At 49.3% G+C, this 15469-nt stretch overlaps 1 protein-coding gene and 1 long non-coding RNA gene across 4 annotated transcripts in view; one reads left to right on the forward strand and one right to left on the reverse strand.

Moving 5' to 3' along the window:
- ANKRD35 (ankyrin repeat domain 35) overlaps nt 1-15469 on the forward strand; it is a 17873-nt gene continuing 2404 nt past the window's right edge. For all 3 annotated transcript variants that reach the window (XR_005719347.1, XM_040230851.1, XM_040230850.1), the window contains exons 1-12: nt 1-347; nt 5699-5829; nt 6872-6960; nt 7318-7382; nt 8380-8437; nt 8630-8700; nt 9005-9111; nt 9737-9921; nt 10551-10588; nt 10744-12753; nt 14375-14464; nt 14699-14764. Coding sequence is in view for 2 of the 3 variants with exons in the window: in XM_040230851.1 (XP_040086785.1) it covers nt 309-347; nt 5699-5829; nt 6872-6960; nt 7318-7382; nt 8380-8437; nt 8630-8700; nt 9005-9111; nt 9737-9921; nt 10551-10588; nt 10744-12753; nt 14375-14464; nt 14699-14764 (2949 nt within the window). In the remaining variant the exon portion in view is untranslated. The remainder of the gene's footprint in view (nt 348-5698; nt 5830-6871; nt 6961-7317; nt 7383-8379; nt 8438-8629; nt 8701-9004; nt 9112-9736; nt 9922-10550; nt 10589-10743; nt 12754-14374; nt 14465-14698; nt 14765-15469) is intronic.
- The window catches only part of LOC120855968, a 15262-nt gene continuing 7109 nt past the window's right edge, over nt 7317-15469 (reverse strand). The window contains exon 3 of the long non-coding RNA XR_005719348.1: nt 7317-7770. This is a non-coding gene — a long non-coding RNA (uncharacterized LOC120855968). The remainder of the gene's footprint in view (nt 7771-15469) is intronic.

Genomic DNA, 15469 nt, shown 5'->3' on the forward strand with positions numbered 1-15469 from the left:
GTCAGAGCTGGGAGCGGGTTCGGCTTGGGAGAGCGAGGTTTGAGACCAAGCCCACTTCTCGGGCGGAGACTGCAGGACTTCGGCCTCCGCAAAGGCCCAGCAGGCCTGGGCGAGGGGCGGAGTTTTAAGCCCAGCCCTCGGGTTCTAGTCTCTGATTGAACGCGGTAGGTCTTGGGGCGGGTCTGGGGCGGATCCCGTTCTGCATTTGACAGCTCTCTAACACAGCTGCAGCCGAGTCCTGTGGGTTTAGGAACCTGTGGCCCGGCTCTCCGCGCGTCCCCGTTCCCCCCGTGGCCCCGGCCCCGGCCATGAAGCGCATCTTCTCCTGCTCCAGCTCACAGGTGGCGGTATGTGCTAAAATGTCTGGGAGGCTGGGCATGGGGCTGGGGTCCAAGCCCTGTGGTGACAGAGTCCTGAGTCCCGACTCCACGCATCATGGCCTTTTATCTCTATCCGTCTTTCTAGCTCTTCCACTCCCATAGTGCAGCCCTCCAGCCCTGCCTTCCTCAAGACCCTGTCCCTTAACCTCTGACTTGCCTTCCAAACCTCTCCCCTCCCCAAGGTTCTTTCCCTTGACCCTTTCTTGCCCTCCTAGAATCTACGCCCCAACTTCTGATATGTTCCCTGCAGCCCCTGGTTCTCTCGTAAAGGCGCTGTTTTCTACTTCTACCCTGTTTCCCAGTACTGAACTGCCATCAGGCGTCTGTCCTATCCCTAGCCTGGGCTCAGCCCCAAGCTCCTTTCTGTCTCCCCTCACGACCCTGCTCTCCTCTATGGTCCTATCCTTGCTCTCAGTCCCTCAAGTACTCGCAGCCCTGTGCCTCCCTAGCCCTTCTTCATAGTGTTCTCTGTCCTTGTCCCCGTCTTACCCCATAACCACTTCCACTCCCATTCTCTCATCGCCACCACTGGCTCTCAGACAACAACACTCCAAACCTCTTTCCAGCTGGGACTCCCACAGCAGCAGCCTTCTCCTGTTCTCCCCCTTCAGCCTCTGCCCGGCTCTGTCCAGTGGTGCTTCAGCTCCCCGATCTCTTTCTACCTGCCCTCTGTGGGTTAATCTTGCAGTCCAGTCTGGCCACACTGAGAGGCACTGCCAGAGGAGGCACAGTTGCCTGGCTGCTCCCCAAGGAATGGGTAAATTGTCCGCAGATTCCACTCTGGCCAGTTCACTGCAGTGCCTGGTCATCAGACGGGTTCTTGGGTCAGTCAAGGCCTTTTGCCTGCTTCTCCCCAGAATCTTCCTTCATTCTAAACCCTCACCCAGTTGTTTAGGGCTTGTACTCTGCTTCCTTTGACTCAGCTGGGGAATGGTGATGGTAAGAGAAGAAGAGGATAAAGTGGATTCACTCTGAGAGTTCCTAGAAGTCAATCCCCTCCCTTGACTCCCAGAACAAAGGTTCTCCCAGAACAGGACACAGGGAGAAAGTCTACAGAAGGGAGTGTCTAAGGGAAGGTATAGGTGCTTCTTTTCTGAAGATCTCTTACAGACAGACCTCCTATCAGGGGATGAAATTTTCTGTGGACGCTGAGATGGTGGCTCATTTAGAAGTAATGTGGCCAACTACCTGTAGTAACATTGCTTAGCCTAACTTGACTTAGTGTTGTCATTCATTGAGCAAACATGAAAAGTGCTCAGCTTCTTCTGCAGGTCACAGAAATCTGAAAGCAAGCTATGAGGCAAGAGTAGGTACTCTGTTGAGGCCTGTTCTCATCCCGCTTACGTTTGCTTCCCCATTAGTTTCCATGCATTAATCAACCAATCAAAAGGCAACATTGAATGGCTATTAAAGTTACCAGAAACTGAGGCAACCCAAAGTGTCTTAACTCATGATGATTTTCTTATTCACATGGACTCTTCTTTAGTAACTGAAAGTCCTCCACATTGCTCTTCCCTTTCAGGTTTGTGGAGCCTGCCTCTCCTTAGGAATGGGGAAACTGTTTCATTCTTCCTGATTCTCCAGTTGTTGGTCCATGCCTCCTTTTCAGGAAGCTGGGGTGAACAATGGGGTGAATATTGAAATTGGAAAGCATCCCTCTGTCCTTCTTCATCCCAGCTGTACAGAGGTTTGGCCATGAAGAATTTCTACCCATTCTAAACTCTTCTTAGTACAACAAGATTATAGGTAGCAAATTAGATAGATTTAGAACTACTTAGCTGAAAAGAAAACTGTTTCCTCAGTCAGGGTAGGGATCCAATAAGATTGAAAACAGACTAGTTTAAGCTGTAAATTGTTTCCTCATGAAACTTCCCCACAGTTCTCATGATAAATTCCTCCACTCCCTGGGTGGCTAACCACTCCGAACCAGTTTGTCAGAGAAGTAGTATCACAGCCTTCCTGACCACTCCCAAAGCCTAGCTTCCTAGTCATGGCGGAAGATTGCCCCTTTTCATCCTCTCTCCAACCCCTGGGTTCAGTGTACCCTCAGACTGAGATGAGAACTGAAGGATCAATGCTCATTTAAAAATTAATCTAAGTCATCCAGAATACATATAGGAAGTTCAAGAAACAAACAAAAACTTAACTCCTATGATCTCATTTTGTTTTAGTCCCAAGAAGTGTCTTCCATGTTAGCTTACTCTGCTGTTGTAGGCAGTAAACCAGAAAATAGCTTTAAACTGTAGGCACTGAATCAGGTTAGAGAAATGTCAGTTGCATTTTATTTTTAAAAAACTATTTATTTACTTATTTGGCTGCATCGAGCCTTTGTTGCAGCATATGGAACATATCAGAGTCTTTGATCTTTGATGAGGTGTGCAGGTTCTTTAGTTGTGGCATGTGAACTCCTCATTGTCATGTGGGATCTAGTTCCCTGACCAGGGATCAAACCTGGGCCCCCTGCATTGGGAGCACAGAGTCTCAGCCACTGGACCACGATGGAAGTCCCTCAATTGCGTTTTAAAAATTGAGGGTCTACTCCTGGTTTCTACAGGGCAGCAAAACCATTTCCTTTCACCCATCCTACACAGCGGTAGCCATTCTCTCTACTGTTGGCGTGTTTCATCTTCATAGGACACTCATGGGCACACAGCCAGAGATAAGAAGAGGCTGCAATTACTTCTACAAAGGCATCCCTAGTCTTGGCTACAGAAATACAAAGCTTATCCTTGTTTTCAAGTCTACTAATTAATTTGGTGATTGCTCCCTTGAGGCCGTGATGGTTATTCAGTGCCTCTTTCTCAAGGTGCTGGGGTGAAAAATATCTTTCTGTGTGTGTGTGTGTGTGTGTGTGTTTTGGCCACACCATGGAGCCATATGGGATCTTGCTTCCCCAACCAGGGTTTGAACCCATGCCCCCTGCATCGGAAATGCTGGGTCTTAACCACTGGACAGCCAGGGAGGTCCTTCTCTGTTCTTCTTCACCCTAGCTCTGCAGAGGTTTGGCCATGAAGAATTTCTACCTATTTTAAATTCTTTTGGTATAACAAGATTATAGAAAGTAAATGGGGGTAGATTTTAAAACTATCTAGCTAGAAAGAGAATTTTCTACATTGCTAAGAAATGCCATTACCATCTATACAGCTTGACTATTGGCCAGTAGGAGCAAGAGCCCTTCCTCCCACTCCCCTGGATGGAGAATTCTGAGCCCAGGAATATCCAAAATGTGCCCAGCAAGTTTGAGAAGGACAGTGATTAGGACTCCTATGTGACAGACAGAGCTAGGTGCTTTACATAGTGTTATTTTATTAGGAAACTGTGGTTCAGAGAAGTTGTTACCTGCCTTAGTTCACAAGGATAGAAAGTGTTAGAATCATAATTTTAAACAGAGAACTTCAGATTGAGGTCAGCTAATGGTGGTGTCCTGTGGTGGAGGTGTAGTTCTAGCTCTCTGCCTTTTCTGAGGGTGCTATAGCCCCCAGGGGACGTTGGATAATGTGTTATTACATCTCAGTCTGTTGAGCAGTCATTTTGCTTATTGTGTCCTTTGAGAATTAACCTGTTTGGAGACTCTTCCTCTTGCAGGGATTAGTGTCTGAACGTGGGTGGCTTTACCCTGGAGGCGGTCTTAGACTGTTTATTTGAAAATAAATAAACCTTCCGTAGCTCTGTATTAATATGACCTGGTGGTGAGAACTAAGATAGGGCACCCGGTGGCCTGGGTTCTAATCTCCATTTTACCACTATTCTGTGGTGTGCCCCTGGACAGTTATCTAACCTCAGTGCACTTCAGTTTCTTTTCTGTCAACTAGATAAAATAATATCAGCCCTAACTACTTTCTAGGAACGTTGAGAGGCTAATTGAAATAGCACTTATAAGGGCTATGAGGAATTACCTCAGGAGCCACTTACCTTAGATAATTTTATGGTGTCGGCATTTAAAGTCTTTCCTGTTCTTGATTAATAATTTGCCCTGGCTATGTAAACAGTATTTGAAAATGAGCTGGCTTCCAGAGACTCTATTTTTCCCCACCGCCTCCTATAGCTTCTTTCTTGTTTTGATCACACCTCGTAAAATGCAATGTGCCACCACCAATCCCCCACCACTTCCTGTTTTTTTTTTTTTTTATAAGGATGCCATATACTTGTAAGGCTTTTTACAGTTTACAAACAGATTTTATATACATTAGCTCATTTCATACAACATGATGAAGTAGTAATTAGTTTCCGCATTTTATAGATGAGGAAACAGTTCAATGGCTTACTCTAGGTCACATAGCTGAGGAAGTGGTCAAACCAGGCCCTGAACCTAGGCCTGCTGACAAATATTCGCCTAGGGCTCTTTTCACCATTCCACAGATTTCTGTATCCTTTCTTCCTTTCCTTTCTCTTCTCCGGAGCAAATAAGGCTTTTCTAGGCTTTCGGCTCTGGGTGCTTTTACACAGCTCTTTCGTGCCCTGTAATACTTCAATTATTGTAATTACCCCACCACCTGAAAGAGTCAAGCTGGCATAGTAGAACAATGTATGCCCAGGTGTGGCTCTTGTCTGGAACAGCTGCTCTCTGCCAGGAAAAATGAGGAGGGACGGCAGGGTGGAGGAGGGCAACTGTCTCTTCTGCCTCATCCATAGCTGGAGACCTATCTTGGCCTTTTGGTTGGTGTTGCCAGGGAAGGGGAAGAGGGACTAGCCAAAGGGCCTGGGTATGAGAAGGGAAAATGGAAACTTTTTGCTTCTCTTCTAAGTTTTGCACCCCAAAGCCAATGGGTAGAGATGGTATGGCTAGGTACTTAGACTCCTAATTGTGACCTGAAACTAGGTGCCTTGATTTCTCAAATATCTGAAAACAAAAAACAAAGCTTCACAGGGGATTGAGAGCCAAAGTGAACCCAAGTCTGGAATGGTCAATTTGGTTCAGTTTGCTCCAGCAAGACCTAACGACCAAAAGGGAAGGAGTCAAGGCTAGGACTGCTTGGAGGTTGTGCATCTAAAAATAATCAAAATGCTGATTAAAAAAAAAAAGACATTTGAAATACTAGCATTCAAGACTCAAACAATGATTTTTAATTCAGTACTCCAAGCCCCTTTTGGTCCAGAGCAGGCAGTAACTGGCAGTAGTCCCCAGTGGCATGTGAGTTGGTGAATATTGAACTGGCCCAAGTATGAAGCATTCAGTGACCTAGGGTGAGTGACTTGTGGAACACTGAAAGGACCTCAGGGATGTCCCTTTTCCCTTGCTTGGCCTCCTAACCATCTTTTTTTCTTTCTCGGCTCTATCCCCACCTCTTAGATCCTCACAATGTGTTGTTCTGGTCCAGGTGGAGAGATGGAACCGCCGTGATCAGAAGCTGCTGGAGGCGGTGCAGCGGGGGGACGTGGGACGCGTGGCTGCCCTGGCCTCCAGGAAATCTGCCCGACCCACTAAGCTAGACTCGAACGGCCAGTCCCCGTAAGTCAGTCCTCTTGATCTCCACCTTGGTATGTGTGTCATGTTCAGTTGCTAAGTCGTGTCTGACCCTTTGCGACCCCACTGACTGTAGCCCTCCAGGGTCCTTTGTCCATGAGATTTCCCAGGGAAGAATACCGGAGTGGGTTGCCATTGCTTTCTCCCCCTTGATATGCGGTTCTCATTAAAAACCTCAAAAGACTAGGAAACATCTATAACTTCAGAGCCCTTTTTTGTCTTAATTAGCAAGTATATCAATAAATCTTCACTACTTCTCAAGTGCTGCACAAAGTGAGAGAAGAGATTGTCCTTGAGGTCCTTACACCACATGACCCACATCAGCAAAACTGACCGAGAAAGGAATAAAGCCATGAAATAAATGGAAAACTGAAACATACACTAAGTAGGGTATTTGTTCACTGCACAAGTTGGAGGGCATGTATGCTTGAGGCACTAGGAGTACCGTGGTGGCCATGAGCATCATGTGGCTGGAAGAGGTGATTAGTACAAAAAGGATAGTATTCCTTGTCTCTGCCCAAGTCAGCCTGCAAATGTCCAGCCCTCTGCTCTGGCCAACTCTTTCTGTGACATTTCCGGTCTGCTAAGGGTATTGGGCTCAGAGTGACAGATAATTGTGTCTTCCCTGGACACCCTGAGATACTCAGATTGCTTAAGACCCATAGCTCTTCTTTCTACCTTTGCTTCTAGCCTCCTCTGATGTTATAACAGTAGGCCATTTACATAAGCTTCTCTTTCTCAGAAAGTCAGGCTAAGGGAGCTTTCCTTTCTGCCTTTGGAATTGGCTTTGGGTTGATGGAGCATAGCAGGCAGGGCTTAGAAGATTCTCCCAGGTGGGGAAGATCCCCTGGAGAAATGAATGGCAACCCACTCCAGTATTTGTGCCTGGAGTATCCCATGGACAGAGGAGCTGACAGGCTACAGTACATGGGGTCACAAAGAATTGGACATGACCGACTGAGTAAAACTATTCCTCATCTTTATGAGGCCGCTTTATCTTTCTGCCTCCTGGCCTTGGCTCTGGCAGGTTTCATCTGGCCGCCTCCAAAGGCCTGACAGAATGTCTGACTATACTACTTGCCAATGGGGCTGACATCAACAGCAAGAATGAGGACGGTGAGTTAGACTGAGCCCTGGGTCATGCTGCTTGCTTTTCCCTTTATAGCAACAGTGAGGGGCTGGGCCCTGCTGGGCGTTCAAACTGTAGTCCCCCCTGCTTCTCTCCTTGTAAGTCCCAGCCAGCCTGCTTTCAGGGGTTCCCCTCCTTGCAAGCTAGGCCTACCTCACTCTCACTCCCACCTCCACTGTGGGTACCAGGCACTTGGGGAACAGGAATTTCTGGCCCCATGTGGCTGAGAGTTTCTCTCTCTAATCTCCCTCTGATTATCTGTGTGTCTCTCGCCTTCCCTCCCTGTGAGTCATCAGCATCCATGGGGCCACCTACCCGCTTTCCCTGCTTCTTTCTGTTTCTAGGAAGCACCGCCCTGCACTTGGCCACCATTTCTTGCCAGCCACAATGTGTCAAGGTCCTGCTGCAGGTAAGAGAGACCCCTGATACTACTTCTGTGAAAGGAAGAAGTGGGCCCAGAGACTCCTGACTTTATCTTGTACTCACCAGCAACATTTGGTCAAATGTACCCCTCACATCCCCAGTAAGAGAGCTGCTAAACTCTCATTCATTAATTCGTTAGTATTTATTTAATATCTGCTATGTGCAGGCACCCAGCTTAATGTTGCCCTCCAGGGCAATCAAAAAGCAGCATTGCTAGGGACTGACACCCAGTCAGTCAATATGTGTGTATCGAGTTTCACCATTGGCAGAGCCACTGCGGAGACTGACTGCTGTGATGATGGGCGGGTGGAAGGATGGCAGAGGTGTTCATGTTAAACCCAAGATCTGCTGTCTGTTCTTGAGGAGTTTGCAGTCTAGGAGTACAAAGAGAAATATACATGTGAAATGACATGTGGACAGTTCAGAGATAAGCTTCTCAAAGTTCAAAAGGCCCAGTTCAACCAGGCCATTGTGCCAATTCTGCTTTGTTCTTCCTAGCTCTTTCCAAGATTCTCATTTAGGATCCTAAAGTACCAGACATGGACTCAGGCGTTATTGTCCTTAATGTGTTTATTTACCTATAATCTGATTTTTCTTAGGCCCTAGGTTTATCAACCAGGGCTGAAATTCAAGGCTGCCTATAGTCTGCAAGGAATAAACTAGACTTGCCTAGTAGTTGGGCTTCCCTGGTGGCTCAGAGGTTAAAGTGTCTGCCTCCAATGCGGGAGACCCGGGTTCAATCCCTGAGTTGGGAAGAGCCCCTGGAGAAGGAAATGGTAACTCACTCCAGTATTCTTGCCTGGAGAATCCCATGGACGGAGAAGCCTGGTAGGCTACAGTCCACGGGGTAGTTGGTCATAGCCATGATCCCTCTGCCCCTCCCTATAGTACGATGAAAGCTGGTTATACAACAGATACAACAGGGTGGGAGATGACAGGTTAACACCATGCTCCATGCTGATTCCCTTTGTGACTCTTTGCAGCATGGTGCCAATGAAGACGCTGTAGATGCAGAAAATCGTAGTCCATTGCACTGGGCAGGTGTGTGCCAGGGTACTAGTGGGAAACGGGGCTGCTGGGACCAGAAGGTGGGGAGGGAGGGGAGGATAATGTTTTGGGGGGAAGGGCAGGCCAGAGTTGACTGCTGAAAGGGTTGGAGAGGATCCTGCATCGTGGTCTGAGAGGTGTCCTTCAGGCTTCTGCTTAACCCAATCATCCTGTAACCCTCTGTAGCCTCCTCTGGCTGTGCCTCAAGTGTGCTCCTTTTGTGTGATCATGAAGCCTTCCTGGATGTCCTGGATAATGTGAGTGTTGGCAGGGCCGTATATGGGGAGGCTGCTGCTTTCTTTGAGGTTAATTAGCCAAGTTCCATGACCAGGGGTTGTGGGGCACCACCTCTTCTTCCTTCTCCCTCTGCCCCTCCTCCTTTGCCACACAGAGAGGTTAAGGCTTATCTTCTGGAGAGTTTCCAACCCTCTGAGAAGGAGTATTTAGCTCCAGGATTGGCGCTTTTTCCTGGAGAGGTGTGGTAACAGGGGAATTGGTAGGACGTGCTGAAGCCCTGGTTCCCCTGGCTCCTCACGAACCCTGTTCCCACAATCTGTGCAGGATGGACGTACACCCCTGATGGTTGCCTCACTGGGCGGTCATGCAGCTATCTGCTCACAGCTACTGCAGAGAGGTGCCCGGGTCAATGTCACCGACAAGAATGACAAGTGAGACCTCTATCATCCCATCCCGTATCCTGACCCTGACAATCTAAAAAGGAGCCATTGGGCAAAATGTATGTGTGTGTGTGTGTGTGTGTGTGAGATGGGGAGATTGGCCTCTGTTTTCTTGGGAACCTCCTTCCTTCCCAATGGTGGTTCAGAAGAGCCCTGCTTGGGCTTCACTGTTTTCCTCTCGGTGAGTTAAGAATGTTTTCCTTATGCTTTCTTATTCTGCTGCTGCCAGCGTCATCCTTCTAGTGTAGATGACTCTGGAATTAGAATTAATACTCTTGGAACCACTATTTTAATTGACTGGCTTTCAAACTATGTTCTAAGACATAGAATCTGTTTACCCAGTAAAGAACTTATATAGAACCTCAACATATAAAGCAGATGAAAATGGAGCCCTCAAATGGGCTCCCCGCTTTCTGATGTCACAGCTCCTGGAATGACATCTGAACAGGTCTGGCCTAATGCTTTGTCACTGACTGGTGACGATCTGTGGTTCTCCTGACCACACTGAGTGAGAGCTGACCTTGCAAGTGGATTTTTTTTTGTTTTTTGTTTTTTGAAACCAGGACTCCAGGATGTCATGAGAAAAGCCTATGCTCAGATTTGTCTCACCCCACAGATCGGCTCTGATCCTGGCCTGTGAAAAAGGCAGTGCTGAGGTGGCTGAACTGCTCCTGAGCCATGGAGCAGATGCGGGGGCAGTGGACGGCACAGGGCATGATGCTTTGCATTATGCCCTATGCACACAAGACAGGACACTGTGGAGGCTGCTGCGGCAGGCCCTGAACCGGCAGGGCCGAGGGGGTAAAGCCAATCCGTTTTTGTGACTCCAAGATGCTCCTTGACAGCCTTAGAATCCAAGAAGCTTCTTAGAATCCCATTTGTTTCCATGGAAACAATCCATGTGATAAATAACTGTCACTTTAGTGGAGAATTTACTTATTTATTGCTTCTGCTATGAGATGACTCCCACTTCCCAAAAGCAAGGTCACAAAATTCTTTAATGCAACCTTGTCTCTCCCTGAAGGCAACTCTGGCTAGCACTGTTGCTAGCATTTATGATTGTAATTGTACATCTATTTGTGTGATTCAATGGTCAATCTGTCTCTTGCCCCTACTATACTGTAACCCCCTCAGATAACCTCCTCTGTTTTGCTCACCTTTGGCTCCTGGTTTCTACCTATAACAGTGCTTATTGGCACAATGTCCAATACATAAGTGAGTGAAAGAAATAAATGAGCCAACATATCTCTAGGACGAGGAACCAACATTGCTGGCTACTTAGGGATCCATCAAATAGAGCTGGCTTCTGGCACCAGAAAGACACGTGTGATTAAGGATGAACACTGAGGGGCCACTCCTTTCAGAGAAAGTCTGAAGCCAGAGTGTGGGCCCTGTCTCCTCTCTCATTTCCCCCATGTCTTTTCATGTAGGTCAGGGGCCAGTTCAACACCTGAATCCTGCATCCCAGGTAAGACCCTAAGTACCTCCTCCTTTTGCTTCTGACCCACCCCAGTCTTTCCCGCTGGGATGTCTCCCAGGCAGGGATCATTGGGGCATCAAGACAGCCTAAGAGAAGAAAGGCTAGCTGCCTGGGTTGACGTCACTGTTCCTTTTTCTACATAGGCCTCTCCCTCTGAGTCTCAGGTGGGTGCTCCACCTAAGAGCCCATGGAGGGCAGAGCCTGAGGAGGAGCAAGAGGAAGAAGAGGATGAGGATCCATGTTCAGAGGAGTGGAAGTGGAAGTATGAAGAGGAGAAGAGAAAAGTTTCTCAGTTGGAGCAGGAACTGCTGCGAAAGACAGAAGAGTGCAAGGCTCAAGCTACAGCTTACCTGGGCCTGGAGAATCAGATTCAAGAACAGGTGCGGGAGCTGGGGCTCCTCCTGTCCCAAGAGCCCAGAGCTCCAGGGGACCAGGGCTCTAGTCTCCGGCCTGGAGGAGATGGCATGGAACAGGGTTGTGCTCTCAACCTGCTGGCTAAGCACATACAAGAGCTGAAGAAGCATCAGCAGGCCACAGCTGCAGCGGCAGCCAACCCAGTATTACCTTCCAAGAAGGCTGAGGATTCAGTCCCAGGGGAGATCCAGTATGAAGCCCAGGGAAGGTCCCAACCAGAACAGGAGCCACCCCAGAGCCCAAAGTCTGAGACTGTAGGGGAAACCAGGGGACAGCAACTGACCAACAGTGATGGGCAGGCCCTTTGCCTTGATCATACTGACCAGCTGTTTGCTGGCCGGAAGGAGAGGCCCCAGGCTCCAGGGTCTGAACCCACAAGCACAGTGGCTGAGCCAGTGGGCACAGCAGCCATGAATCAGCTCCTGCTACAGCTGAGGGAGGAGCTGGCTGCGGTGTGGCGAGAAAAGGATGCAGCCCGAGGGGCTTTATCAAGACCCGTCTTGGAGGAAGCTCTGGGGACACCCCGGGCTGAGGCTGCAGCAGCTGCCTGGGAGAAGATGGAGGCCAGGTTGGAGCAGGTGCTGGTGAGACTGGATCGAGCAAAAGCAGGATTGCAGATGAAACCCCAGGCCCCTGCCCAGGAGCCCAGAGAGGAAGCACCCAAGGCACTGCCAGGGACCATCACCCAAGAGGATGAAGAAAAGGAGAAAAGCGTCCCCGGGGCCCGGGGAGAACCTCTAGGGGCCCCTGGAGGGGACCAGATGGCAGGAGGAGGCCAGGCCAGGGGACAGCTGGAGAAGGAGGTGTCGGCCCTGAGACTGAGCAACAGTAACTTGCTGGAGGAGCTGGGGCAGCTGGGCCGGGAGCGGCAGCGGTTGCAGGGGGAGCTGCAGTCCCTGAGCCAGCGGCTACAGCGGGAGTTTGTGCCCAGGCCGGAGGCGCAAGTCCAGCTACAGCAGTTGCGGAGGAGTGTGGGGCTGCTGACAGATGAACTAGCCCTGGAGAAGGAGGCCACCGAGAAGCTGCGGAAGCGCCTGGCCTCTCAGAACAGAGGCCTCCAGGGGCTGTGGGACTGCCTGCCCCCAGACCTGGTAGGCCAGGGGAATGCACGGGGCGCAGCCGAGCCCCTCGAAGACCTGCAGGCCTGCATCAGTGCCTTGGTGGCCAGGCACCGCGAGGCCCAGCAGGGGCTGGCTCGGCTGGAAGAGGAAAACCAGCAGCTACGGGGCTCCCCTTCCCGCCGTGGGGAGCCAGGCGTCTCCTCGAAGGGCTCGGCCTCCCCTCAGGTGGCGGCTCTGGAGCAAGACCTGGGGAAGTTGGAGGAAGAGCTGCGGGCAGTTCAGGCCACGATGAGCGGGAAGAGCCAGGAGATCGGGAAGCTGAAGCAGCTGCTCTACCAAGCCACTGAGGAAGTGGAGGAGCTGAGGGCCCGGGAGGCGGCCAGCCTGCGGCAGCACGAGAAAACTCGGGGCTCCCTGGTGGCCCAGGCCCAGGCTTGGGGCCAGGAGCTGAAGGCTCTGCTGGAAAAGTACAACACGGCCTGCCGGGAGATGGGTAGGCTGCGGCAGGCGGCGGCCGAGGAGCGGCGCCGGAGCGGGGACCTGGCCGCGCGCGCAGCGGAGCACGAGCGCCAGGCCAGCGAGATGCGCGGACGCTCTGAACAGTTCGAGAAGACGGCGGAGCTGCTCAAGGAGAAGGTGGAACATCTCATCGGGGCTTGCCGGGACAAGGAGGCCAAGGTGAGCAGGCCAGCCAGCCAGCTGAAGGGAGTATCAGGGACGGTTTCTGCGTGCTTAGGGTCTGCGGCCCTGAAACTGGGGCTTCCCTGGTGGCTCAGCGGTAACGAATCCGCCTGCAGTTCAGGAGCCGCAGGAGACACGGGTTCGATCCCTGGGTCAGGAAGGTCACCTTGAGGTAGGCATGGCAACCCACTCCAGTAGTCTTGCCTGGAGAATTCCATGGACAGAGGAGCCTGACGAGCTACAGTCCACGGGTCGCAGAGTCGGACACGACTGAAGCGACTTGGCAGGCACGCACAACCTGAAACTATCTTTGGCCAATCAGATTAATAGCCCAAGCAGAACCAGTCAATTGCAAGGACCACACAATGTTCTCCTGGGTCTGAGGGGGTTTGGGGTTGAAGCTCACTTCAATCAGAGTAGGTTCTACAAAAGAGTTTCATTGGCAAAGAGGGTGCCATGCAGAGGAAAAAATTTGAAACCGTTGTGTTAGATACTCGAGTTTCCTAATGATTGCTCCGAAAGTGAATATGTCTATATATTTCTAAAAGACATGTTTTTATGAATTCTAAAAAAATCAATTTACAAATGAATTTAGTAATTCTAGAACTACTTGTGCAATGAGTGAGTTCAGACTTATTAAAATTTGTGTACATGATCAAATTTAGAAAGATTAAAAACTATAGGGAGTTACATTTGACAGAATATAACATACGTAAACGTAGAAGGAATGTTATATAGAATAGGAATCAGTGTGGGGTGGGGCTAATTAAAGAAGGAATTTTATGTTGGTGTTGAAGATGATTAGACAAATGAGCAAAAGAAAATAGTGTAGTGGGCTCTTAATTGAGATTGCATTTGAATTTTAATTTCAAAACTAACTGATTGAGGGGCTTCCCTGGCAGGCCAGTGATTAAGAACTGGAGCTTCCACTGCAAGGGGCACAGGTTCAACCCCTAGTCTAGGAACTAGGATCCTGTATGCCATGAGCAGCCAAACAAACAAAAAACCCGAACTGATTGACCTCGGGTGAGTTATCTAAGCCTCAGTTTTCTCATATATAAAATGAAGATAATAACAGTTGTTATGAGGATTACATTAAATAAGATATTACAAATAATTTTGACAAATGGCTAATACCCAGTAAAAGTCAGCTACTCCTGCCATTCCTGCCACCATTCCTATTACAGCTGGTTATCATTAACTGCATTTGTGTCTCAACCTCACGAACCACAAAAACTCATCTCCATTTCCTTCAGTGATCAGCAGCCAGAAGTCGGTCAGGATTCAGTAAGGAGCTAAGAGTGTGGACCATGAATTCAGAGAAATCTTGATTCAAAATCAAATCTTGATTTCATCACTTATCAGCTGTGTGATTTTGACAAATTACTTAACTCTGGCTCCTTATCTACAAAACATGAATGATAATACTTCCCTTGGAGAAGTATTTTTTTTCTTAGAACAGAAGAGTTGTTTTGAGGATTAAATGAGAGAATGTGTGTAAAAGCACATGGCAGATATTAAATACCCAATAAATGGCAACTGACTTTGACTTTGAGTGGTCCTAGGGTGGGAAATGACCGGGGCCTCATTGATTCCCTTCATTTCCTTTTGGCCTCAGATCAAGGAATTGTTGAAGAAGCTGGAGCAGCTTTCAGAGGAGGTTCTAGCTGTTCGGGGAGATAATGCTCGCCTTGCTCTACAGCTGCAGGTATGTTTGGTCCTCGCGAGATGGGCACTGCTAGAGAGGAGCGTGCAGAGTGGCAGTGATGTATTTGTGGGAGAGATTCTGGGGATCCAGAGGCCCAGCCAGGCAGTGGTCTAGGCTGAGGCGCTCAGGGGCCAAGGGAGCCCACCTGCCGCTGCCGACCACTTCCCTTTGTTGTTCCTCATGCTTGGGGGAGGAGGGTGAGTCACATGACCTCCCACTGATGCTCACTCCTAGGATTCCCAGAAGAACCATGAAGAGATCATCTCTACCTATAGGAACCATCTGCTGAATGCTGCTCAGGTGAGCCTGGGGGGAGGTAGAGGCAGAGAGCTGGCCAGGGGGCATTGCATTTGGCGCCTCTTCTCTTAACTGCAAAGATGTCATCTCTCAGAAAGCTGGACTTTAAATGTTCCAGTATCAAGTTTCTGGACCTCATGAGGCAGATCAAGAGTGTGAATGTGAAGGGAAGAGGTGTTTGCTCCTCCTTTCCAATTCCCTGACTGAAAGGCTTTTTCCTGTCCCTATGCCCTTTCTTGGGGAGTTTCCCAGGTGGTGCTAGTGGTAAAGAACCTGCCTGCCAATGCAGGAGATGTAAGAAATGAGGGCTTGACCCTTGGGTTGGGAAGATCCCGTGGAGGAGGATATGGCACCCCACTCCAGTATTCTTGCCTGGAGAATCCCATGGACAGAGGAGCCTGGTGGGCTACAGTTCATGGGGTCACAAGAGTCAGACACGACTGAAGCAACTTGGTACACAGAACATACCCTTTCAGTTTCCTCCCGAGCCAGCTTATCCCTCACCAAGGAAGAAGAGGTGGGTGGCTTGCTCCTTTATTAGGAACAACAATAACTACAAAGAATCGAACCCTTAGTTTTGTACCTGGTGCTTTGCTCTGCCGTAACCCTCACAGCAGTCCTGAAAAGTCGATGTCATTATCTTCCTTGTAAAGATTAGGAAACAGCCATGGAGAAGTACTACTAAGTGAGGGCACATAGTAAGTTGCA

The sequence above is a fragment of the Oryx dammah genome, unplaced genomic scaffold (assembly GCF_014754425.2).
Source record: "Oryx dammah isolate SB20612 unplaced genomic scaffold, SCBI_Odam_1.1 HiC_scaffold_28, whole genome shotgun sequence".
Taxonomy (NCBI): domain Eukaryota; kingdom Metazoa; phylum Chordata; class Mammalia; order Artiodactyla; family Bovidae; genus Oryx; species Oryx dammah.